The 25,331-nt window shown below is 42.7% G+C and overlaps 1 protein-coding gene and 1 long non-coding RNA gene across 10 annotated transcripts in view; one reads left to right on the top strand and one right to left on the bottom strand.

The window, feature by feature from the left end:
* The window catches only part of LOC129619875 (uncharacterized), a 51,777-nt gene extending 45,609 nt beyond the window's left edge, over positions 1 to 6,168 (top strand). For 4 of the 6 annotated variants that reach the window (XR_008698201.1, XR_008698200.1, XR_008698202.1 and 1 more), the window contains 5 exons: positions 321 to 579; positions 1,355 to 1,473; positions 2,125 to 2,219; positions 3,964 to 4,157; positions 4,856 to 6,168. This is a non-coding gene — a long non-coding RNA (uncharacterized LOC129619875). Of the gene's footprint in view, positions 1 to 320; positions 580 to 1,354; positions 1,474 to 2,124; positions 2,220 to 3,963; positions 4,272 to 4,855 lie in introns of all 6 variants that reach the window. The other 2 variants (XR_008698203.1, XR_008698204.1) reach the window with 2 other exon arrangements.
* PREP (prolyl endopeptidase) overlaps positions 1 to 25,331 on the bottom strand; it is a 133,456-nt gene that overhangs the window by 15,527 nt on the left and 92,598 nt on the right. For all 4 annotated transcript variants that reach the window (XM_055535321.1, XM_055535322.1, XM_055535323.1 and 1 more), the window contains exons 11-12: positions 2,515 to 2,651; positions 1,369 to 1,463 (exon numbers count right to left, since the gene is read on the bottom strand). In XM_055535321.1, coding sequence (XP_055391296.1) covers positions 1,369 to 1,463; positions 2,515 to 2,651 — 232 coding nt within the window. The remainder of the gene's footprint in view (positions 1 to 1,368; positions 1,464 to 2,514; positions 2,652 to 25,331) is intronic.

Here is a 25,331-nt window from a genome sequence, read left to right as displayed (position 1 = left end):
ATATCACAGTTTCACAGTATGATTTTAGTGTAATTAAACGCTAATAACAGGTCCAAGTCAAACTTATACAATAAATTCTATGCTGTTTCAAATATAGTGACAATCAATAAAGCCTTCAGGGATGACACCTGGCAGCAGTGGGCCCAACAATGCCTGGGGCCCATGTGTTCACTGGGGACACTCATTCTTGCTAAGATGCTCAAATAGTTTGTTGTCTAACATTGATCCTTGGGGGTGCGCGCTGAAGACCTAGTGGTCAGTTCTGGGCCTTTCCTGCCTCCTGACACCTAATAGTTACTTAGGAAGAATTCTCTTTACAGATCTACCCTCATCTTTGTTGATCTGATTTGATGCAGCACACCAGAGCCTCCGGCCTCAGGAGGCAGAGAAGAACAAGTGGGTTTATGGATCTGAAGGGTGGTCTTGGATGCTCTTCCTGTGGAAGAAGGGCCCCCTTGCCTGGTGCTGCCCCATCAAGCCCGGGCACTGAGGTCCGCCCTTAGGCCTGCAGACTGTCTTCTACATGATGGCTGATGTCGAGAGGGGAGTGAAGGTGCCTCCCCCAAACACAGGCATCAGGTAAGGGAAGAGCATCTTCTGCAAGTTATTGATTTGTCTATACATTTCAGATACACACAAGCCTGGGAGACAGGGCATGCTCCATATAGAGAGAAAAGGAAAAGACAGGGCTTTAAAAATAAAGACTGCCATAATGTTTTTAATTTCCTCAAGCAACTAGAATACATGCTTCAGGAGGCCAGAGACTGAGTCATTAAAACCAGAAAAGAATTAACAATTGCGTTGAGTTTAATAAAAGCTGCACATGATAGAGTCCCAACAGTAATGCTAGAAGGGATGCTATTTGTTAGCAGTTTTGGAAAACTTGGAGAAAACAAGCAAAAGATGCCCAAACGGACTAGGAAAGCTCTATTTTAGAGAGATCTTTTCTCTTAAGAGAAAATAACCTGGTTTTGCAGTCTGTTTTAAGAGAGCATGGCTTTCACCGTTTAGCATTATCTGGCTAACAGAGGACACAGTAAATACCAAAAGTTATCCCCCAGACTCACTTCTGACAGTGATAGATAAAAATGTACCCCATATATTGCTAAAAAAAATTGATTATGGTATGAAGGGGATGCTTCTGAAAAATATGTACTTCATTAAAATAGACTGCAAAGGAAAATGTGAAAAGCCTGAGCTGTTAATTTAAACAGACACTGAAACTACAGTTTCAATTTAGAAAGGCGGGGGTACTGCCAGCAGTGTGTCTGGAAGCATCCTTATTTTTCATCTGTCTTGTCTCTTCTGCTCCTAACCCCTCGGCTCAGACTGCGCCATATTTGTGTTTCTGCAGAGAACACGCCTCACCTTTATGCCACGTCTCTCCGTATTCGCCACCTCCTCTGATGTTGGCCACGGCAAGGACACCACCCATGTGTCTCACGAAGATGAGCCTGGACACACTGCGAGACGGTAAAAGGGTTAACTGCCACGAAGTGCCCGCGAGGATCGCACTGGCTCCCTCCACCACACACGCACCCCTGAAGACACTCCACATGTGGTATCATCTGAACAGGAGCCCAGTGCTCACGTATTTCACTTAAATCAAGTAATGTAAAACTTCTGACTGATTAACTGCAAAGCTCAGACATTTTCACGAGCATTCAGTATACCTCACTTTGAACAACTGTCTTGGCAAACAAAACACTGCCAAGCCACCTGACACAGGCCTCGTGTGAACACCCAGTACTCACTCCTGCTACACCATTTTTTCCAGTATCTTTCTCCAAATTAAGTTGGAAAAAAGAAAGCTCTTTCTGAAGTATGAATTTTACACAGGTTTCTCAGAGATTTACATGTTAAACTAGGCATGAGAGAGAGAGAAGAGATCAAAGACACAGACCAGAAAACAAGAATGGAGTGCCCAGGCCTGGAGGATGTTTTCTAGAAACAAACAGAAGAAACTATAGCACAAAGCTTCTTTACAAAATTTAGATTTTGTTTTCCTCCTTCTCTTTCCACTGACCCTAACTGTATTAGTACTGAGGTTATTTCTCTGCTTGCTGTAACTGAAATTAGTTTTGCTTTGAAACTATTTCTGAAATTTATCATTCTTTCTTTCAGTAACTGGGGAAATGACAGGCTTCGGCAGCCGGAGGCTCTGGATGGTCTGGGTGCTAACTTTCTGGATGCTGAAAATCACAGGAAGGAGAGCTGAGGTAGGTGATCAGACCAGACACTCATGTGGTCTTTCCTTCAACATTTTTCCTACACCTTGGATGGTCTCTGCTGAAACTACCAGCATATCCATTGGCTCAGAAAAGAAAACGTGTAAGTACACTTCCTTACTCATTTCAACTCCCAACACAGAACAGGCCTAATAAATACACACAATGAACAAAGACAAGATTTGTGGGGACCAAGGGAAGGGGGTTCAGGTGAAGACACAGTCTAGACCAGCCTCTGGCTTCTACTGTTTGCAGAAGATCAGATACACAGAGGTGTCACGCTTACCTGTAGTTGGGTGTGATAGATATGTTGAAGCCACCATAGCCGTATAGGAAAGCAGGGTGAGAACCATCCAATTTTATGCCCTTTTTATGCACAATGAACATTGGAATCTTTGTACCATCCTTGCTAGGGTAGAAAATCTAGAACAAAAGAAAGCAGAGTAGTTAGATTTCACATTCCTGAGTAAGCACTTGAATATTTTTACATGGGAAAAGTAGGTAGTAAATTCTTTAAGACGCAGAGTGGCACAGTGAAAACCCAGTACCACTAAAGGGCTAGGTGATGACAAATCAAATTTCAGTTTTTATGGAGACAGTGTGGAGTAGTGAACTCAGGCAGACTTGACTTTGAATTCTTATTCACTATCAAAAGCTAGGTGACCCCAGGCAAGTTGTCTGTTCTCAGCCTTATTTCTTTATCCCTAAAATGTGGCTGTCATGCCCAGCAGGACAAAGGAACACAATCCAAAGCACAAAGGCTCCCTTATGCCTGTAGCTGCAAAGGATATACCCAAGCTTCAAGCTGCTGTAGTTCACATGTTAAAATAACAACATTGTCATCACTGTCCCAAAGTGAAAGAGCACTGCGAGGATGATTACAACAATATCATCTTCAAGACAACTCCTTAAAAGAAGGTTAGTTCAGACTGGAACATACACACTTAATATATATGTATACAGATTTTTTCAAATTTCTCTATATAGACACAGAGCAGTATTTTATGCCATTTCCATCTATGGAATGGCAAGTGATTCCTCCTGAAGCCACTTCATTCAAGACTTTTCTTTCAGAGGCTTTGTGGGTATTTTCTTTGTAGATCTGCTCAGTAATGAAGAGAAGCTCCTCATTTCCTTGTTCTTCCCAAACCAGGCCCAATCAAAAAGCTCCACCTCAGAATCTACAGTAGTGGTTCTTGAACTTCATTGGTTAGACCTAAGCATCCGGTGGCTCAGATGGTAAAGTGTCTGCCTACAATGTGGGACACCCGGGTTTGATCCCTGGGTCGGGAAGATCCCCTGGAGAAGGAAATGGCACCCCACTCCAGTACTCTTGCCTGGAAAATCCCATGGATGGAGGATCCTGGTAGGCTACAGTTCATGGGGTCGCAAAGAGTCGGACACGACTGAGCGACTTCACTCACTCAAGCATCTGGCATAAACATGTTAAAAATGCTGTTTCCTAGGCATCATTCCCAGGAATTCGGACCCCACCCTGTGGGGTGGATGCCCAAATCTGCAGATTCAGCACATCTGCTGGCTCTCCTGATGCAGGTGGATCTAGGCTCAAAAAACTAGTCACGCTGTTGACTTGTATCATCCCCTCTAGCCTCCTCAGTTACATCAACCACAACCAGGTATTTTCCCACAGTCCTTGACAATTCAATCTGAGACTCTACTTCTCTTGGCCCAGTTCCCCTGCGATTTTCTTTAGTGACTAGTGATTTTCTTTCAGTGACTGGTGCGCCTGTCCTGCCTGGATGCCTTACAGGCTTGATCTCTGCTGCCACCACACCCTATCCACTTGTTTATTCAAATATCTGCTGCATGTCCATTATGTGCCCAGCACTGTGCTGAGACATACAGATGAATACGACCTGGTTAATTCCTTCTGTCATGGACTTAACATCTCCAGAGTCAAGTCGACAGGTACTGCAAACACCCATCCCTTGGCCCTGAGAACTTGGAGCGCTTCTGAAAGGAACTCATTTCCCCCGTGATTGCAACTTGTTCTTGTTCTACCTTCTCTTCCTTACTCCTGAGGTATCTGCCTTTTTTCTTTCCTTTTAAAAAAAGCTTTCATTACGAAACTCAAACAGGGGCTCTGTATCAACCTAGAAGGGTGGGATGGGGAGGGAGATGGGAAGGAGGTTCAAAAGGGAGGGGATATATATATATATATATACCCATACCTATGGCTGATTCATGTTGAGGTTTGACAGAAAACAACAAAATTCTGTAAAGCAATTATCCTTCAATTAAAAAAAAAAACTTTCATTACAACATTTAGTCCCTTATATCTCTCTGGCTCTGTCAGCCTGCCTTGGGTTTTCTTGCCCAGCTTGTGACCCTTAGGGTGACCCTTGTCACCCTTAAAGTATCACTAATGCCTGAAATCCTCTAATTCTAACCTAACCAACTGGGTTCCTTTTCCTCCTCTGGGCTGCTGGGCACTCAGGAAGTGCCAATTCACTTAATTACAGATTAATAATAGTTGAACTCATGGGCTCTGACCTTATGCCTTTTTTTCTTTCCACATAAATGAATTACTTATGTTTTTTTCTTGACTTGTCCTTGCTATATCGTTCCCAAATGTCTTTCTTAAACTTTTTTCTAATCAATTCCAGAGTAGCTGTTTCCAGTGTTTGCCATTTTTCTCCATTCCAAGCACCACCCGTTTGCATCTGCTGCTATTTGGATCTGGCTTTGCCTATCTTCATGGGAGTCATCTGCTGGAATTCCTGAAAAACCTTCTGCCACCTTCACTCACCCTCTGAACCCCAGAAGGGTTCACTACTACTGCACTTTTCTGATCACCACAAATTTTTCTTTCTGTTATTGTCTCCTTTTCCTTGGCATACAAACAAATTCAAATTTCTTCTGTCCTATATAACAACAACAAGGCCCTAAGTCTTTTGCACCACCCTGTCTGCCCCTCAAGTTCTCCTGCTTCCTTCCCGATCAAATATATCCATGGTAACCTACACCCACAGCTCACACCTGCTTGCCTCCTTCAGGACTGTCCCCACCACTGCCCTTTCAAAGGGCATCAGTGAATGTTTCTGTCTTTGCCTCTCCATCTGTACCTCTACCCTAGTGGGGTAGATCCTTCTGAATGTTTTCACATGCTTATAGAGACGTATCTATTTACACATATTCACATACACAGGTTATTATTAAATGGCGGTACATAATAAAATCAGGCGAATGTTGGGATAAAACTTATTCTGATTCTCCCTAGTCAGCTATATATTATGGAATTCTTTCCAGGTTAAGACACACAGACTTAAAACTTCACTAAAAAAAAAACTTCATTGTATTCAACCATTTAACAAGCTTATTTAGCCATTTTGCTCACTAAAAGCTATTCAGACTATTCTTTTTCTGTTGTTAACAATGATGGAATAAATCCCTTTTACATAAAAGGGATTATATACTCATGACTTCTGTAGGATATATTCTTAGACATGAGACTGCTAGATCAAAGTGTACATGCATTTAAAAATTTAACAGAGGAATTAGAGTCAAGGTGGCAGAATAGGAAGATGTGGAGTTCACCTCTCCCACAAGTACATCAAGAATACATTTACAAATGAGACAGTTCTCAAAGAGCACCAGCTGAACACTAGCAGAGGACCTCAGATAGCTAAAAGGACAAGAAAAATTCCTGCACAACCAGGTAGGATGAAAGAAAAAAAGGGAGTGAGACAGACCCTGCACCCCTGGATGGGGAACTGGAGGAGAGGAGAACCCTCCTCACCAGCGGGGAGACCGGCTGGGACACACAGGGAGCTTTGGAGGAGAGCGCAGCAACTGGTCAGTGGCAGGCAGAACAGAGTAAGACCCCCACGGGTGGTCTGTGCCATACAGATGGCTGAAAAAGCACACGAAAAGATGCTCAACATCATGAATTACTAGAGAAGTGCAAATGAAAACTACAATAAGGTATTGCCTCACAGCAGTCAGAATGGCCATGTCAACAAAATCTACAAACAATGAATGCTGGAGAGGGTATGGAGAAAGGGAACCTCCTGCACTGATGGTGGGAATGTAAACTGGAACAGTTACCATGGAGAACAGCATGGAGGTTTCCTAAGAAACTGAAAACAGAACTACCATATGATCCAGCAATCCCACTCCTGGGCATCTGTCTGGAGAAAACCAGAATTCAAAAAAAGGTGCATGCCAATGTTCACTGCACCGCTATTTACAATAGCGAAACATGAAAATAACCACAATGTCCATCAAAAGAGGAATGAATACGGAAGACATGGTACATAAACACAACGGAATACTACTCAGCCATAAAAAAGAACGAAATGCCATTTGCAGCAACATGGATGACCCTAGAGACATACTGAGTGAAGTCAGAGAAAGACAAATATTATATGATGCTGCTTATATGTGGAATCTAAAAAAAAAAGATACAAATAGACTTATTTACAGATCAGAAGTAGTTATAGATGTGGAAAACAATCTTCTGATTACCAGAGGGGAAAAGGGCGAAGGGATAAATTGGGAGACTGGAACTGACATATACACACACTATATATAAAATAGATAACTAATAAGGACCTACTCTGCTTCTACTTAATACTATGTAATGACTTATATGACCCAAAGAGTGGATGCATGTATATGTATAACTGATTCATTAGCAGCAAGAAATACAACATTGTAAATCAACTATATTCCAATTTAAAAAAAACTGAATAGATTCTGGCAACTAATTCTCTAAAGATGGTGTGTCAGCTTAAGCTCCTAATGACAGTAAGTGTCAATTTCTTATTAGTAGTTGATGTTAAGATGGATTTTAGTTTTTGTTGGTCTAGTAGGCAAACATTATCCTATTATTGTTTTAAGATTCAGTTTTTAAATTAGCAAACCTTTTCGTCTGTTTATTGGTCATTTTGTATCTCTTCCTCAAGGAACAAAGTGTGCCTACCTTTTTAGTGTGCTTTCTTTTCTGATCAATTAACAGACACTCTTCTTACATTAAGGGTATTTACCTTTTTTCTGCCATATATTTTGTTTGTATTTCCTCCCACTCTATAGCCGGTTTTTAAAGTTTCTCTGTGGTATCTTGAATATAGACAGATAGCACATGTATAGATAGGACTCCATCATCCCAACTATAAAAGCATTGTCTATATTTTCATTGTGAATTTTTTACATTTATAGTTATAATCCAAATGAAGTTTGTTATTACATATAGTCTGGTATCTAACTACTTTTCCCCAAATATTTAACTATTATACACCATTTAATGAAGAGTAGTTCTTTTCCCCACTGTTTAGAAATGCCATGTTCAAACTGGCATCTTCCCAGGCCTTATCCGTTTTGATCCCTATCTGGCAACTACTTCTTTGGCTTCCTGTGTGGAGTATCTAATTCTTTTTCAACCTTTCTAACTGATCCATTACTAGCTCTTCTTCCTGCTGCCAAATGCCACTGTTTTGCACTTTTCTATATGTGGTGTTCTTCTCTCTGCAAACCCCCCACTTGCCATCTCAGAGAGCTCCAGTAAACTGCTGTGCTAGGGACCTCCACATCCCCATCTGCAGGTCCCCGTGACCAGAAAGGCCCTCAGGGTGCTCCCTGCTGAGGGCTGAGACCTCATGTGGCAGTGGCCTGTCTACATCTCCGAGGCAACGTGCTCTAAGTGTACCTTCTTCAGGTTCCTCTTCAGGGCTCTCTCATTTCAGCTGGTAGCAGCCGTCTCTTCATTCACTGTCTCCTCAGCCACCCGATGGCCAACTCTCAGAATCACAATCTTGTACCAAGAACCCCGCACCCAGGCAGGCACTCAGTCCTTTCTCTTCTCAGGTCCCTCCTCGCCATGGTGACCCTGCTCAGAACCTCTGCCGCACTAGCCTCAAACCCACCTGGTATTCCTGGCTCCTCTCACTGGCTACAGTGAAGCTATGGTAGGAGCAGTACAAACCTCGAACTATTTTAGTAACATACAACGACCATAATGCACTTTATATATTTATGTGCTACAAAAGCCATTAGTGCTTGATGAGGAGGCAACTGCTGAAGCTTGAACCCACAGGCTATTTTTGGTAGTTTATTGCTGCAACAACACCCAGGTTCAAGCTAAAAAGCTAAGAGACTTACTTTTTCCCCTCATAACTGTAACCAAATGAGAGCAAGCTGACAACCCACATCCATTCTTTCTATCCACTGTGGGCACAGCCCTTTGATGGAATGCCAAAGCCATAAAGGAACCCTTAACGGATAGGACAACAAAGTGCTCACAGAGGATCCAGCAGACATCCACTTGAGTAACAGAAAAGGTCTGTCTGTCATCCAGGGCCCACAGCTCATCACGTGACGGGTCTTCCCCACTCCCGTCAGCAGTAGAGCAAATGGTTCATGCGACGGATCCAGTTCAACCAGGAGCCTGTGACACCAACGTTAGCACCAGGGTCTTTCCCCTGGCACACCTGTCCACCTTCACAGACACTAGCACCACTGAAGAATCTAAGAATGTCTTTGGAAGCACCCATGAGACCACTAAGACGGACTAGGCATTTTGATACACAATCTTCATCAGGGACCCCACAGCTGAAAAAGAAACATCATGACAGCAGTTTAAAGCCACAGTTAGTTCTAGACATTAGTAAGCTGACCAAAGATTGATCAGACACTGACTTTAGAAAGCTTCCTTCCTAAATTCTGAGTTCCTCTCCTTTAAAATTTATACACTTCATTTTGGAGACTCTCACAGCAGCATAATGGTGTTAGTCTACATTTGAAACCAAGAATATGTGCACAACCAGGCAATAAGGAATCACATTCTCTGGGAAGTCCATGCTATTTCTTGATAGAGGACAGAGATGGGTATTTTCAAGTAGTCACAAGACTGTGCTGCCTGGGAAAGAAAGTTAGTGTCAGCTTTTTCTCAGCCCTGGATGATCAAGGTGATCACCCCAAATTCTGGGGATTCAAACTGTTTCAGATACAAGGACAGACTGTCATTCTGGGACCTCATCTAGTGGGACACCCTATCTTATTTTACAAAGGACAAACCCAAGATCCATAAAGTACCAGCTAAGGTAACACTGCCAGTTTATATAAAATTACCACCAAGTCCCTGGTCCAGAGTTGCTTCTACTCTGTTACAAAGTAATTCACTTCAAGCTATTACTTCACTGTAAGTAATTACCCCCAATTTTGCAACTATTAGAAACTTTGTCATAGATTCTTCCCACCCCCAAGACAATGATTACTAGACTCTAGGGAATCCAATGGAGAAGGCAATGGCACCCCACTCCAGTACTCTTGCCTGGAAAATCCCATGGATGGAGGAGCCTGGTGGGCTGCAGTCCATGGGGTCGCACACAACTGAGCGACTTCACTTTCACTTTTCACTTTCATGCATTGGAGAAGGAAATGGAAACCCACTCCAGTGTTCTTGCCTGGAGAATCCCAGGGATGGGGGAGCCTGGTGGGCTGCAGTCTATGGGGTCGCACAGAGTCAGACACGACTAAAGCGACTTAGCAGCAGGGGATCCAAGGGACAAATATTCTGGCAAAGGTATTGTGCTTTCTATTGCTTTTTTTGTTTTTGTTACCCTCTTGAAAAGGAGACTCACTGAAGCATGTCAAAAGCCTTATTCCAGTTATAGGGGTTATTGTTTATTATTTCTGTTTTAAGCAGAATAAGTCTGCTTGGAAAGATGATCCTTCCCAAAACAATCATCAGTGTACAACCTTGAGGACAGATTATTTACACAATAATATAAATCTCACTATGTCTACTAAAAAACTCAGTTTCAATAGTAAAAGGCAAATTCACTTCAGAAAGGAAACAATGCTTGAGAGAACCATAAGAAAACCCTACTGCTAAGTAATCAATTTAAAGCAGCTTCTAATTTTGCATATTAAAAACCATTATTCTAGGGAATGATTGTTTAACAGCTCACAGATCTTGAGCTGAATCTTTTAAATTAAAAAACTCTTGAGGAAAAGAGAGGAAATGTCAGAAATGACCCATCTCTACTGTCAGAGTGACTGGGCAGAGGCATTGCCAGATAGAAGGTGGTTTTACCCTGGACCACAGGTGCCTTCACACATGGATCTGGTTTCATATAATAGATAAATAGAAACATCTTCCTTTAAAGGAAAAGGAGGAGCAAGTGAACATAACAAATGAAGGGAACATTACTGTTCTTCAAGAGAATGAAAAGATCAGCTCTCTGTGCCGAAATGATTACTTTTCTGGAGATAATACAGTTAGTAATAAGATCAGTTTTACTAACATATTCCAACATGTGCAGCCATTTAAGTTCCCCACACAATCTTCACCCCCACAGTGAACCTGGTGCAGACTCGGTGCTCTGTGAGCCAAACACCAGGACGCTCGTTATCACTGGTAGTGGAATGTGCTCATCCACAGAAGATGAAGGAAAACTGTAAAGGGCAAGCCCTCCACAGAGAAGAACGTCTGGTGATAGCAACGCCTATCTAATTTTAGAGCCTGACAGGTTGAAAGGAGAATGTTCATAAAAGGGTGCTGAGCTTCCCTTTTCGTCAGACTTGACAGAGGCCACTTGTGTGGCCTGTGCTAAGTGTGGCAAATACATGTGATGAGGAGCAGAGCTGCTCAGAAATTACACGCTCAACACGAACAGGAAGCAAGACACACTCAAAGAACTGGGCAGAAGGCAACCTCTCTGCCTGGACTAGCTTGTAAAGCAAGTATACAAAGGACTTGGGAAGGTGCTGCACATTTCTGTGCTGGGCTCGGGTTAAAAACACTAACCTGACATTCGAAGCATGTAATCCTATCTCTTTTCCAGACTTTTAACTTTGGAGGAGTGGGAAGGAGTTTGATTCACCTTTGGGCAGCAAATATTAGGGGAAGTGTTTATTCCACATTGCTTTACTCTGCTTTCCAAAGGATGGGTGGACATTTTTGTGACACTGGAGATTTTAAAACCTTCCATGGGGCACCTCAGTGACCGCAAAATCATTCTATTTAAAGACCTATTATAATTTTTGGGACATTTCTTGCTAAGTGCTATACACATGATTTCTGCAGAAATGCACCAGCCCTCAAAGGCTTGGCCCTCTATTCCTTGGAGTAATAGACCTATTCCCAGTCTCAAACTGCAGCAAGGAGTGAAATAGAAAGTGGAAGGTTCTAAACCCGAGGACAGACAGACAGCAGTGGAGTCACGAGTGGAACACGGCACTTTGATGAGTGCTTACAGTTTAGAGGTAAGTGCATGTGTGCTCAGGCATGTCCAACTCTTCGTGACCCCATGGACTGCAGCCCGCCAGGTTCCTCTGCCCATGGGATTTCCCAGGCACGAATACTGGGGTGGGTTGCCATTTCCTACTCCAGGGGATCAAACCTGGATCTCCAGCACTGGCTGGTGAATTCTTTACACTGAGCCACCTGGGGAGCCCCAGTTTAGAGGCAGTGAGGTATTTTAAGGTAAAAAGACAGGAGCTATGACTTGTTTGCAGAACATAAAACCCACCTTCAGTTCCACTGCTCTGATCTCCTTGTGGTCAGGGCAAACACACAGACATTTTCATAAAATGTCTGAAGGTGAAGGACCTTCTAACTGAATGGTTCAGAGAAAGCAGCTTCTGTTTTTCTAACCGGCATTGTTCCCATGGTCCTCTCAGAATGCATACAGTGCCCTATAATGAGGCTCACCACAATGGTCTTTAGGCTGCATGCAGGATGCGTGTGTGTTTGTTTTGTTCTTCATGAAAACAGCATGATGAGTCATCCTCGGGGGGTTACAAGCACTGCAGTGTGTATGTTCAATAAGCATTTGCTGAATGACTAAATGAGCTAGAACTGCATATTAAACACTCTGATCCTGCCAGCCTGCCTCGGTTTCCAAGGTTCAAAGTCATCTTGGGTACCTCTCACACATCATCTCACCTATCTCCGCCTATCCACGTGGCGGCCTTGTCTCTCAACAGGACTCCTGTTTCCAGTCTTTGGATACCTGTTACCATATTAATCTCCTCAACATCAAAACAAATGCTCCTCTTAATCCAGGTCACTCCCCTATTGAAAACATGCAATGACTCTCAATTGTCTACAAAATGGAGCCCACGTTTGAGACCAGCAACTGAAACTGTCTACTTTCTCCTTTCAACCTTTGTGAATAATTTCCAGCTATCTTCTCCAAAGAAACTGCCATTTCTCCAGACCCCTGCCTTCAATGTCACATCCTATATGGACTAAGTGAAAGTGAAGTCGCTCAGTCGTATCCAACTCTTTGCAACCCCAAGCATGGACTGTAGCCCACCAGGCTCCTCCATCCATGGGATTCTCCAGGCAAGAATACTGGAGTGCGTTGCCATTTCCTTCTCCAGGAGATCTTCCCAACCCAGAGATCGAACCTGGGTCTCCCACATTGTAGGCAGACAGACGCTTTACCATCTGAGCCACCAGGGAAGATCATATGGACTGAAGTATGACTTAAAAAAAAATCATTGGCTCTTAGATTGACCTCCATCCATACTCCTACCCAATGCAGGCATCCCCAAAGCCACATCTCATGAAGGTTCAACCTTTGTTGGGTATGTCTAATAATGAGAAAAGACAATAGTACATATGGCAGATCATTTCATTTAGAAACTTCTCTACCTGAGAAAGTCAAGACAGCTGAAAATGCAGAGGATAGATGTTAATCAAGGTTCTGGAGATAGAACCTAGTAATAGTAAACTCCTATACAAGCTAACTATAAACTAAACTTTCCATACATTTAAGAACAGATATTAAAATGCTTGCCAGTTTCTATATTTTTCACAATAGTTTTCTTTAGTCTTTACTTTGGTCAAAATATACATTATTTATTTTACTTGATTTGTTTAAAACACTTATATATAATGTTTTCCCCATGTACCAAGCACTACTCTAAGGGCTTTATAAATATTTCCTGATTTTAATTCAGACATAAAGTCTGTATCATGAATACTGACATTTTTTAGGGAAGTCACAGAGAAGTAACTAGTCTAAGTCATATATCTCATAAGTGATGGAATCGGGATTTGAACCTGGGCTGTCTGACTACAGACTCCATGCTCCTAGCTACTCTAAACATGGAATTAGCAAATCCTCTGGCCCTTCCGCAAGAGCTCCTCCTGAATCCTCAAGGGCACGATGACTGTGCCCTCATGCATCTGCCTTCTGAGGCTGTGCACCAGTTTACATCTATACCTAACATCTGTGCCCAGAGTACAGTAGGCTCTTTGAAACAAATGTTGGATAAATGCACAAGTGAATGCTCAAACTGGACTCTATGCTTCAATAAAACACAAGAAAAAGTATTTTAAGTGCCAGTTCATTAAAAGATATTAGCAAACTGAGATCAACAATATATTGAACAGACCATATATCACAATCCAGTGGAATTTATTCTAGGGAGGCAAGGATGATTCACTACTCACAGATCAGTCCATGTGATATACCACATTAACAAAATGAAGGATAAAAATCTTATAAAGAAACAGCATTTGAAAAAATTCAGTATTTATTTATAATAAAAACTCTCAACAAAGCAGGTATAGAAGGAACAAACCTCAACATAATAAAGGCTATATATACAACAAGCCCGCAGCTAACATCATACTCAGTGGGAAAAAGCTGAAAGCTCTAAGGTCAGGATCAAGACAAGGATACCCATTCTTGGCACTATTATTCACCATAATATTGGAAGTCCTAGCCAGAACAATTAGGCAAGAAAAAGAAGTATCCATATTGGAAAGGAAGAAGTAAAACTGTCACTATTTTCAGATGACACTATATCACATATACAAACCCCCCAAAGACTCCACCGAAACACTGTTAGAACTAATTCAGAAATACAGTAAAGCGGCATGATATAAAACCAGTACACAAAAATCTGTTACGTTTCTTTACACTAATAATGAACTGTGAGAAACAGAAATTAAGAACACACAAATGGAAAGACATTCTGTGTCTATGAATTGAAAGAATATTGTTAAAATATCTGTATTTCCCAAAGCAGCATACAGATTCAATGCAATCCTATTAAAAAAAAAAAACAAACAAAAACAATGGTATTTTTTCACAGAAATGGAAAAAAAATCCAAAATTTGTATGGAGCTACAAAAGACCTGAATAGCTAAAGCAATCTTGAGAAAGAACAAAGCTGGAGGCAATCATATGTCCAGATCTCAAACTATATTATATAGCTATAGTAATCAAAACAGTATGGAACTGGCCTAAAAACACACACAGATCAGTGTAACAGAACAGAGAACCCAGAAATAAATTCATGCTCATACAGTCAACTAATTTATAACAAAGGAGCCAAGAATATACAATAAAGGACAGTCTCTTCAATAAATGGTTTGGGAAAACTGGACAGCCACATGCAGAAGAAAATGAAAATGGACTACTATCTTACACTCTAAACCAGAATTAACTCAAAATACAGACTTGACCATCATACCTGAAGCCATAAGGCTTCCAGAAGAAAACATAGATGTAAGTTTCTTGACATGACTCTTGATGATGATTTTTTTTAATATGACACCAAAAGCAAAAGGAACAAAAGTGAAAATAAATAAGTGGGACTACATCAAGCCAAAAAGCTTCAGCACAGCAAAGGAAACCTTCAACAAAGGGAAAAGCAACCTACTGAATGAGGGAAAATAACTGTAAATCATGTATCTGATAAGGGGCTATCTCCAAAATATGTAAAAAACTCATACAACTCAATAGCAAAACCCAAATAATCCAATTAAAAAATGGGAAGAAGATCTGGATAGACATTTTTTTTTTTCAAAGAAGACATACAGATGGCCAACAGGTACGTGAAAAGATGCTCAACACCATTAACTGTCAGGGAAATGAAAATCAAAACATTGGGATATCACTTTACTTGTTAGAATGGCTATTATCAAAAACACAAGAAATAACAAGTGTTGGCAAGGATGTGGAGAAAGGGAACTCTTGTGTACTGTTGGTAGAAATATAAACTGGTACAACCATTATGGAAAATGATATGGAAGTTCCTCAAAAAATTAAAAATAGAACTACCATATCATGTAGCAATTCCACTTCTGAGTATTTATCTGAAGAAAGTGAAAATACTAATTTAAAAAGATATATGTACCCCTATGCCAAGATATGGAAACAGCCTAAGTGTCCATCAACAGATAAATGAACAAAGAAATTGTGAGATACACACACACACACAGGGGAATATGATTCAACTATAAAAAGGAACAAATCTTGCCACAACATGTATGGACTTTGAGGACAGTATGCTAAGTGAAATAACTCATACAGAGAAAGACAAATACCATATGATCTGTTATCAAAGAGATCTAAGAAAACAAAAATTAAGCTCACAGCTTCAGAGAACAGACTGGTGGTTGCCAGAGGTGGGGGGGTGGGAGAAATGGGTGAACTATTTTGTTTTGCTTTTAAATAAATTGAATACAAATTTAAAAAACAAACAAATAGCAATCTGGCATTAAAATGCTTATAAGCTGAGAAGTAATAAAACAGAAATTAACTCTGGCTGAGGTAATTTAGAGACTGTATAAGCATAGATAAGGGACCCCAAACTTCCAACTGATTACTGATGAAAAATATTTAACATCTGACATTTTCCTATTTGTAGCTGTTAATCTATTAATTTAGTAATGCCATGGTGGGTGAGCTTTATGGCTCTTGAACTGTTTGGTTCTGGTAATTGACTCATGAGATCGCACCTGCATCATAAGCACTCAACAAGAATGCTTGAAATCCATTTCAAATCCTCATTAACTCACACCTACAGCAGACCACTTATTTATTTTATTGCACTAGAAAAATAAAATTAATAACCAATGTTGAAAAGGCAAACTCCCGCCAGACTGTTCAGTAATAGAACAGAAAAGAACTGCATAGCTTAACAATTTGTGGCTGGCAGTTATGCATCCTTCAAAGTGTGAACTATTAATATTAAAGAGAGAGAGATGTTAAAGAGGAGAAAAGGGAATGTTGTTTTTGCAGTCAAGCAGTTTGCAGAGGCAGGGGTTGATGTGGGGTGGGGGTTGGAATAACCTGCACAAAGCCAAGGGTGGCCCTCAATCAAGGACAGCGTTGGCAGAAGCCCCAGAACCAGGAAGCTGGCACAACAGCCCAATTATCATTTTTCGTTTGTACATCCCGGGAGAAACTGAGATACAGCACAACACTGTGAAGAACAAATGCACACAAAATAATTCTGTTGCAGAAAAATGAATGACCGGAATACTGAAAAGGTGAATTTGGAAGTAAAATCCACGAGCACAAAGACATTTATGCAAGTTTCTGTTGGATACATCCAATGCTGCTATTACACTCTGATCTACTTCTTCCTGGAGTCTCTCAGACAATACAAATGTAGATCACCAAAACAGACCCCTCAGGTGAGTAAGAGGCAAAAAAAAAACCACAAAAAACAAACCATCATGGATGATTTCGTGTTGCCTAAAAAACAATCATTAGGAAGCTCAGAGCACAGTGCATTTCACTCCCCCACTGGGACGTGTGGGGTCAGCAGTAGACTCGCGCTGGCCTGGGCGGGCTGTAAAGAGACAGTCAATTAGAAGGGACAGATCAGAGGTTTAGAGGAGCATGACAAACAGCTACTCTCACCAGGGGCCAGAAACGAGAAAGGAAGAAAAATGAAGGCAAATCACAAAGTTCAGAAATCCTACTGTGAAGAGACAAGCACCAATTCTTCTTTGCTTTCGGGTCTAAACGTGGCCGTATGAACTGTTTTGTATCTGTGCAGCACAAGTAGCAAAAATCTGTATCAGTAAAACTGTCTGTACTTTTTTTTTTTTGATGGCTATGAAATGCTTCTCACTACCTTATATACCCCAGCAATACCATGGAAGAATTATCTTGTCTATTCATTTTAAAATGTGGAAATGATATATCTTTGATTACACACACAAACACACATACACCTTTTTATTATCACCCATTATCAAGGCCATGAAAATCGAAGTCTAACAAAAAGGAAAGCTTAAGATGGATAACTGAATCATGTTCATGGAAGATCTAGAAAAAAACATCATGCTGAACTGATGACAGAAGCCAGGCAGGATGCTGGATGGGGAACATTTGATGGTTATGAAGCATCAGGGCTGTGTGTGCAGAAAAGTTGGTTATGAAGCCTGCCTGCTGAGTGTAAAAATTTAGTGAGCCAGATTCCCATGATAGTTATTAGGCTATAACCAAAGACTAGTTTTTGAAAGGAAAAACTACACAAAACCTATTCCTGCTGTTCTTTCTCACAAAGTCTTTGTCTTGTCTTAACCTGGAAATCGGAGAAGGCAATGGCACCCCACTCCAGTACTCTTGCCTGGAAAGTCCCATGGACGGAGGAGCCTGGTAGGCTGCAGTCCATGGGGTCGCTAAGAGTCGGACACGACTGAGCGACTTCACTTTCACTTTTCACTTTCATGCATTGGAGAAGGAAATGGCAACCCACTCCAGTGTTCTTGCCTGGAGAATCCCAGGGACGGGGGAGCCTGGTGGGCTTCCGTCTATGGGGTCGCACAGAGTCGGACACGACTGAAGCGATTTAGCAGCAGTAGCAGCAGCAGCAGAGCTCTATGTAATGTCTCTACTGCCTAGTAATTAACACACAAAGCCCAAAACTCTTCAGAGACCCCTCACTCCTCTGGAAGCCGCGGCGCTTACAGGCTCCACTCACAGCCTCTCCGGGCCACTGCTGCCTGACTGTGGCTGTCTGCTCTCACCACCAGACGTTCACGGGCCATCCCGACACTGCCAAACCCATGGCCACTCTGCTTTCCTACAAGACCACATCGTTTTCCTGGGAACTTTTCCACCGTGATGCAAGCTTTCCTGGCTCCTCTTCCCTACCTCCCCCACCTCCTGTCCCATAAACCTTAAAGCGCCCTTGAAACTTTGCTCCTCTTGTCCCTTCTAGGCACACTGCTGGGGTGCTCAAGCTGAGTCCATGGGTTCATCCACCACCCCCTGCCAGCCCTTGTGCCTCTGCCTGACTCCTGACACTAATTCTCTGAGCAGCTGGCAGATGCCCCATGTACATCTGGCACAGGCCCTGTGAAAGGCTCCCCAGGATAAAAACCTCACCCATGTGGGTGCACACCAGGCCCTGAGGGGTTTGGGCCCATCTCTTTTTCCAGGCTCATCTCTTGCGTCTGGGCTCCAGGTGTGGTGCTGAAGACACCTGTGCTGTGGATGAGCTCTCCTTCCTCCAGCACCCTTCCCCTCTGCCCACAGTTCCTTTCCAGGAAGCCTTCTTCCCAGGGACTGTTTCAATGCTCCCCCTCTGGGCTGCCACAGCACCTGCAATCAACTGAAATCAGCCTGGTGGGCTACCATCTCTGGGGTCACTCAGAGTCGGACACGACTGAAGCGACTTAGCAGCAGCAGCAGACTGCTAAAACTCTTTGATTACATCCCCATTTCTCTAGTAAACTGTCTTTCCTTATATTCCCAGCACTGCTGGATGCATGATAGTTGCTTAATAAATGTTTGGGGAACAATTATTTTTATTTACTGAAGCAAACTATTCACTTAATCACTCCTAGATATTCACTGTAATTCTTCACTAGAAAATTCTGTTTTATTTAAATCAGCATTAGTAAAACTGTCTTAAGCATCCTTTGGCTTTTCTCTGAGGCACAGGGTCTTCTGGGACCTCACATAGACTAACATAGGATGGAAAGACCTTATAGAAACCACATACATGAGTCAATAAAAATGCTGAGAAGTGAAAAAGGAAAGGTAAACTGAATGCATGAAATAAGAGGCTGCTTCAGAAAACAAGCTAAAAGAGCCAAAACCACTTAAAGAAAATTTAGCTTCCAAAATCTGGCAAGGTAATTAAAAAGAAATTCAAAGTAATCACAAACCCTCATAAAATATAACAAGGAATGGGTCAAGTGAATTTACATGTTGGTGGAATTGCTTTCTTTATTGCTCAACTTGTCTAAAAGATTCACAGACATTTGTAAGCAGGCAACAACAACACAATAAATGTGTGCTAGGAAAATATAAAGAAAAATTTACTTTGATGCTCTAAGAGGGAGAGGCAGTGATATTTCCTGCACTTTGTCACAGATTATGACCCAAAATATTCTTAAAGATTAGCTCAGGCAGAAAATTTCACAGCAGTACAAATGGTAGTAAACATTCATTTTCTGACATTATTTGTTGGTTCTGAATGGAGAGAACCAATTATCATAGGAGAGGAGAGCACGACGGTCCAACACAGAAACTTTATACAAAGGCAATGTTCCAAATGTGTAGGTTTCTGGCCGTGATAACTAGATAACTGAACACTGCTTCATCTATCATGGCCTCTCTCATTCATTAGTCAAGTATTTATATATATCTACTCTGGGCTCTGTAGACACAGTGGGGAAAACCACTTTCTTAAGAGAAATGAACACAGGAACAGATGAAAAGATCAAGTCCACTGGGGGGCAGTGCAGTGGAGAAGGAACAGGCCAGACCTGGGACCAGGAGGACAGCCGCTGTCTTACATGGGATGGAGGTGGATGGGGTCTCTCATCAGTTCTGTGAGGCTGAGTGAGGGACTGGGGAGAGGAGGAGCATTGGGGGCCGGGATGGGAATGCATACACACACAAGCCAAGCGAGGGACTGGTCTGACAGCATCTGAGTGGACGAAGAGGAGAGAGCAGAGGCCGTGCCGTGGGGGTCTGTGGGCATTATAATCATAAGGGATATATTTAATAAGAAACTACGTTAACCTATGCAACAATAGCAAAGAGTCACCTTTCTTGACCACTGATTGCAGCCCTGGCTGCCCTGCCTGCTCACACGACCCCAGCCAGGAATTCTGCTCAACGCGGTACCAGTAATAGCATCAGTCATTCACCCAAGCTGATACCACCCCGAACACTCAATCCTGTGGGGTAACATGTTCAACTCAAGGGAACACTCTGGCTAGATTACACTTGCATTCTCCCACTGACGAAAGGTGCCATGTTAGGGGCAATCCAGTAGAGTTTCGTCTCCCACCGATGCCCCCTGCCACTGGCCAGCCCAGTGGCCGCTGTGGAGAGAACAGCCATGGAGGGGCTCCAGCTCTCGGGGTGGGTGGGCAGGGAGAAGGAAGAGGCCTGAGGTTAGGACAAAAAGGCAGGAGGCAAAGAAGGGCTAGAGTGAATGGAATGAAAAATTAAGGAGAAAGAGGACAGGCCAGTGCCTGGACGCTACAATGCAACTGAGGGGGTCATGAGTTGCCGCCAGCCCCTGGCTGCTTCCCTGCCTGGGCCCAGCATCATCCTGCCCTCCTCTCAAAGACCCTGGCATCTGAGAACTGTGGGCCCAATCCAAGTTCCTGGATATAAACGGGTCCACAGAGGAGCAATGGAGACCCGGGAGCTACAGGCAGAATTGTGAGAGGCCCAATGGGAAGCAGACTGTTGAGACAAGGCTGCACAGCTCGGACCGCAGTTACCAGCAGCTCAGGCCATGGAGAAGCTTGGATTGGAAGTTCTATATGTTCTTTATTAAGTAAAGTAGGAAAATAAACATTACTTTAAAGACAGTGTGGAACTTCTCTGGGCAGTTCAATGGTTAACACTTTACCTTCCAATGCAAGGTGGGTGGGTTTGATCCCTGGTCAGGGAGCCAAAAAGCCAAAACACAAAACAGAAGCAATATTGTAACAAATTCAATAAAGACTTTAAAAATGGTCCACATTTAAAAAATCTTAAAAGAATAAAAACAGTGTGCTCAGGATACAATCTCTCCTACAATTTTGAGTCCAGCAGAGAAAACAGTAAAGGTCCTTGGAGGAAAAAAAGGTGACCAATCACTAGGTTTTCCAGAGTTGTTTGGATTTCTGAAGAAAATATTTGGGAAAAAGGAAAACTTAAAAATAACAGAATGGATTTCTAGTTGATAGCACGTTAGGTGTGTGGTCAAAGGATGAGGCTGGGTGCATGGAGGCCTGCTCTGCCCTCGCTGGGGAGGAAAGTGTGGTGTCCTCTGCAGGATGAGTCCCCCTGCTCTATTCTTTCTCCTCCCAGCACACAGAAGGTAGCCTTGGCTGTCTGCCACTCTGAGGTTGGTCTGTCCTCAGGACATGGTGCTGGCCAATAGTGTGTGGCTGGAGTGGGAGGTAACACTTGTAGACAAAAGCAATCTGGCCATTACAGCATGGCCCAGCATGTGTGTGATACACGTCCCCTCTGTGCCACAGGGACAGCCATGCTTGGCTGGGGAGGCTCTCCAGGCAGGGTCTGCAGGGAGCCCAGGCTGTCAGTTGACAGCAGGAGATTTCCTGAGATTCTGGAGGGCCCTGTTCCCTGCAATGGTCTAGCCTATCCCTGTTGATAGAGAAAGGAGCAATTAGGAAGGAATACATTCGTCATTGGTAGAAAATCCTAACACACGGTATTTGAGTCTTTCCACTCCTAAACTGAATATATAAAAAATGCACATTTTTCAAAATTTTAAAACTACTTTTTTGAGTTGAAACTCAAAAATTGTTTAGAAAAAAAGAAAAAGGTGAGAAGATGGGGAATTCGGGGCCTAGGGGGGGTCTCACAGAAGGAAAGTGGGGAGCTGGTACTGGGAGTCGCCATTCTAAAGCCCCCAGGCACTCTCACACATGTGCTCTCATCCTTGCCTCCTGGTGGAACAGAGGAAACCTCTCTCCTTCTGGGAAGGCCAGTCCCCCACCAGGGCTTGGGATCACCTCACCTCCTCAAGAACTCGGCTCCTTTGGTGGTTCCCTTCCTACTGGAGCCAACCTATCGACACACCAGAATAGTCTGGTTTCTCCCACCTTAATAACATGTCACTGACCACCACCCCAAGCCACTGGACTTCTCAAGACCATATACACATGGTTCTGCATTTCCTCTCCTTTCATGCCTTCTCCCTGGTCCTGAGTTCACTGCCATGAAAACTACAGAAGGCTCTGTGGAGTCCTGCCCCAGGGCCGCAGAGGCGGAGTCCAGAATCAGGGGCATCTCTGAGGCTGACTGAGCCCCTTTGTAACCGTCGCCACAATAATCACTCTGATAATCACTAACAAGCTTCTTGACTCCCAATTAGACAAAGACGCCCACTTCAATAAGCACTCTACAGCACCCCAAGCAATCACCTAACACCAACCTTGCAGCAGGAATTTCCTTTGTCTTGAGGCTATAAAAATTGGCTATTAACCCACAAAAACTGTTGACTGTCCCTGGCCTGTCAGGAGTTGCCGGTCTGCTGCACTTGCAGTGCCCGCTTTATCTCTGCTCTTTGTTCTTAATAAACTCACTCCTTTCTGCAATACTCTGTGTCTGGAAATGCTTTTCCAACCTGTGCTTGGACTGCCTCAACAGGCTCTGTTTGTAAACGTCTTAAAAAATTAAAAGCTAATTTTTTTGATTGATTTGCTTTTTAAGCACAGCAGTACAAGTTATTCTACAGAAAGAAAATGACAAATTTGAAAAAGTAGACTAGAGAAGGAGAAAGAGAGTGGAAAGATATGAACCACAGCTATTAAAAGTCAGAGATGTTCAGTTAGCCTATCAGGGATTATTTTTCCAAAAAAAACTTTTAAACATTTAAACTTTTAAAGCATTATATTTTAGACATTTAAAATGTAAGATTGTTGCAACTAAGAAAGTAATGCAATACAAAGTAACATGACAACAAAACTAATCCCCCAATCCCTCAACAACACCCACCCCCTTAGAAATCAACACTAAGTCTTCTTCAATTTACAATGGGGCTATATCCTGATAAACCCATCATAAACTGAAAATATTGTAAACTGAAATGCATTTAATATACCTAGCCTACCAAACATCATACATTAGCCCAACCTGCCTTAAACATGCTTAACTTATACATTAGCCTACAGTTGGGCAAAATCATCTAACACAAAGTCGATTTTACAATAGGGCTGAATACCTCATATAATATATTGAGTACTATACTGAAAGTAGAAATCAGAATGGCTCTATGGGTACAGCATGGTTGTAAGTGCATTGGTTGTTTAGCCCATGATCACCCAACTGCCTGGAGCTGAGGCTCTCTGCCTCTGCCCAGCATCACATGGGAATATCCTACTGCACATCACTAGCCCAGGAAAAGCTCAAAATTCAAAATACAGTTTCTACTGAATGTGTATCACTTTCACAGCATCATCTAGTCAAACCATCGCAAGTCGGGGACCATCTGCATATGAACACCATATATGTCCTCTCTCCTCTTTCTCAATATACCCTTGCCAGCCACTATTCTGAACCCACTGCTCACTGCAAGTGCTCCTGTCAGGATTATTAGTGAACCCACCTCATCAAATCCAAGAACTCCTCTTTCTTCCTTACTGACCAACTAAGCACACAGTGTTGCCCGCCACCCCCACCTTTCCATCTTCTCTCCTTGGCTCCTGGTCTACCCGGTCCACGGTCTGCTAGCTTTCCTGCACCTCTGGCTGTTGCTTCTCCAGCTCTTCGCTGGCTCTTCCTCCTCCAATTAATCCCCAGATGTGGTTGGGCTCCTCAGGGCTCAGCCGTGAGCCTTCTCCACTCTTTACATGTTCTTCCATGTGATCCAGTTCCTGCCCTGGATTTAACCAGCACACTAATGCTGAAGGTGCCCATATTTATCACGCCAAGCCTTTGACCATAAGACCCAAGTATCTAACGCCATACCTGACATCATCACCCAGATGAAAAGATAACGATAGGCCCCAAACAGTTTTCCTCTCAAACCCATCCTCCCCAACCCACTGCCAACAACCTGATACATGATACCAGCTGCACAGATTTGAAATTTCAGAGTCATCCTTGATGTGTCCCTTACTCTCTCCCCTACACATGCAATCCCTGTGTCTTGTTCAGTCTACTTCCCAGGTGTATTCCAAACACACTTTCCCCATGTCCAAAGTCTACACTTTAGTCCAGGTCACCTTATCTCCTACCTGGTCTATTGTTGTGTGTGTGTGTTAGGTGCTCAGTCATGTCCAACTCTTTGCAATCCCATGGACTATAGCCCACCAGACTCTTCTGTTTGTGAAATTCTCCAGGCAAGAATACTGGAGTAGGGTGCCATCTCTTCTCCAGGGGAATCATCCTGACTTAAGATCAACCCTGGGTCTCCTGCATTGCAGGCAGATTCTTTACTGTCTGAGCCATTTACAACTGCCTATCAGCTCTCTCTATGTCCACAACTGCTCTTCGAATCTATTCTCCATAAAACAGAACATGGTTTTCTTAAATCAGAACATATCACTTTCCAGTAAAAAAAAAAAATCCCTGTAGAGACTCCCACCACACTTGGGATCCCAAACAAACTTCTAACATGGCCACAAAGCCCTGCCCTCCCTCACACCCATCACCCATTCTCCTCCACTCACCACAGCCCAGCCTTCTCTTAGGTCCTCTTTGAAGGCAACTGATTTTTACTCAGACCCTTTGCTTTAACATGCTGGGCTCTTCTCTCATTTTCATGTGATTAGTTCCCTCTTAGCTTTTACGTTTCTACTTAAATAAAACTCAAGGGAACTATTGTTGATGATTCAATTCACACTGGGCACGTCTGTCATTCCCAGCAAGTCATTGTTTATTTCATTCACAGCCCTTGTTCCAACTTGCAATATTCGCATTTATTTTCTGTTTACTTGCTTTTGCCCTTTTTCCACATAAGAGTGAAGACCACATCTCTGCAGCTCACTGCCACATCCTCAGTGTTTAGCCCAATGTGAGGCACACAGTAAATCCTTAATATGTACAGCAACTGCATAAATGCACATGGTTCTTCCCTACCCCACCTCTACCAATCAATGCAGACCAAGAATTTCTGATGCAAGGTGAGGAGACCTGCTGAGTCGTATATGAACTTGTAAAGGTATAAAAGTCTAGAGGAGTGAGTGGAAGCAGTTCTGGCAAAACCCCTTAACACTCCCTGTCCTTCCTTATTCTGAAGAGTCTGAGTCATGGATCAAAGTCGGTGCTTCCAACACAGCCAGATCTGCAGACTCTCAAACACACCAGCCACCGTTCAGAGTATTTATACTTTTCTCTAATCTTTTCCAAATATTTAAATTAACTATATTCACATTAAATTCTAGAGCTGAACTAG

This window comes from Bubalus kerabau, chromosome 9 (genome assembly GCF_029407905.1).
Source record: "Bubalus kerabau isolate K-KA32 ecotype Philippines breed swamp buffalo chromosome 9, PCC_UOA_SB_1v2, whole genome shotgun sequence".
Classification (NCBI taxonomy): domain Eukaryota; kingdom Metazoa; phylum Chordata; class Mammalia; order Artiodactyla; family Bovidae; genus Bubalus; species Bubalus kerabau.
The sequence above is the reverse complement of the archived record's forward strand: the minus strand, read 5'-3'. Positions and strand labels throughout refer to the sequence as shown.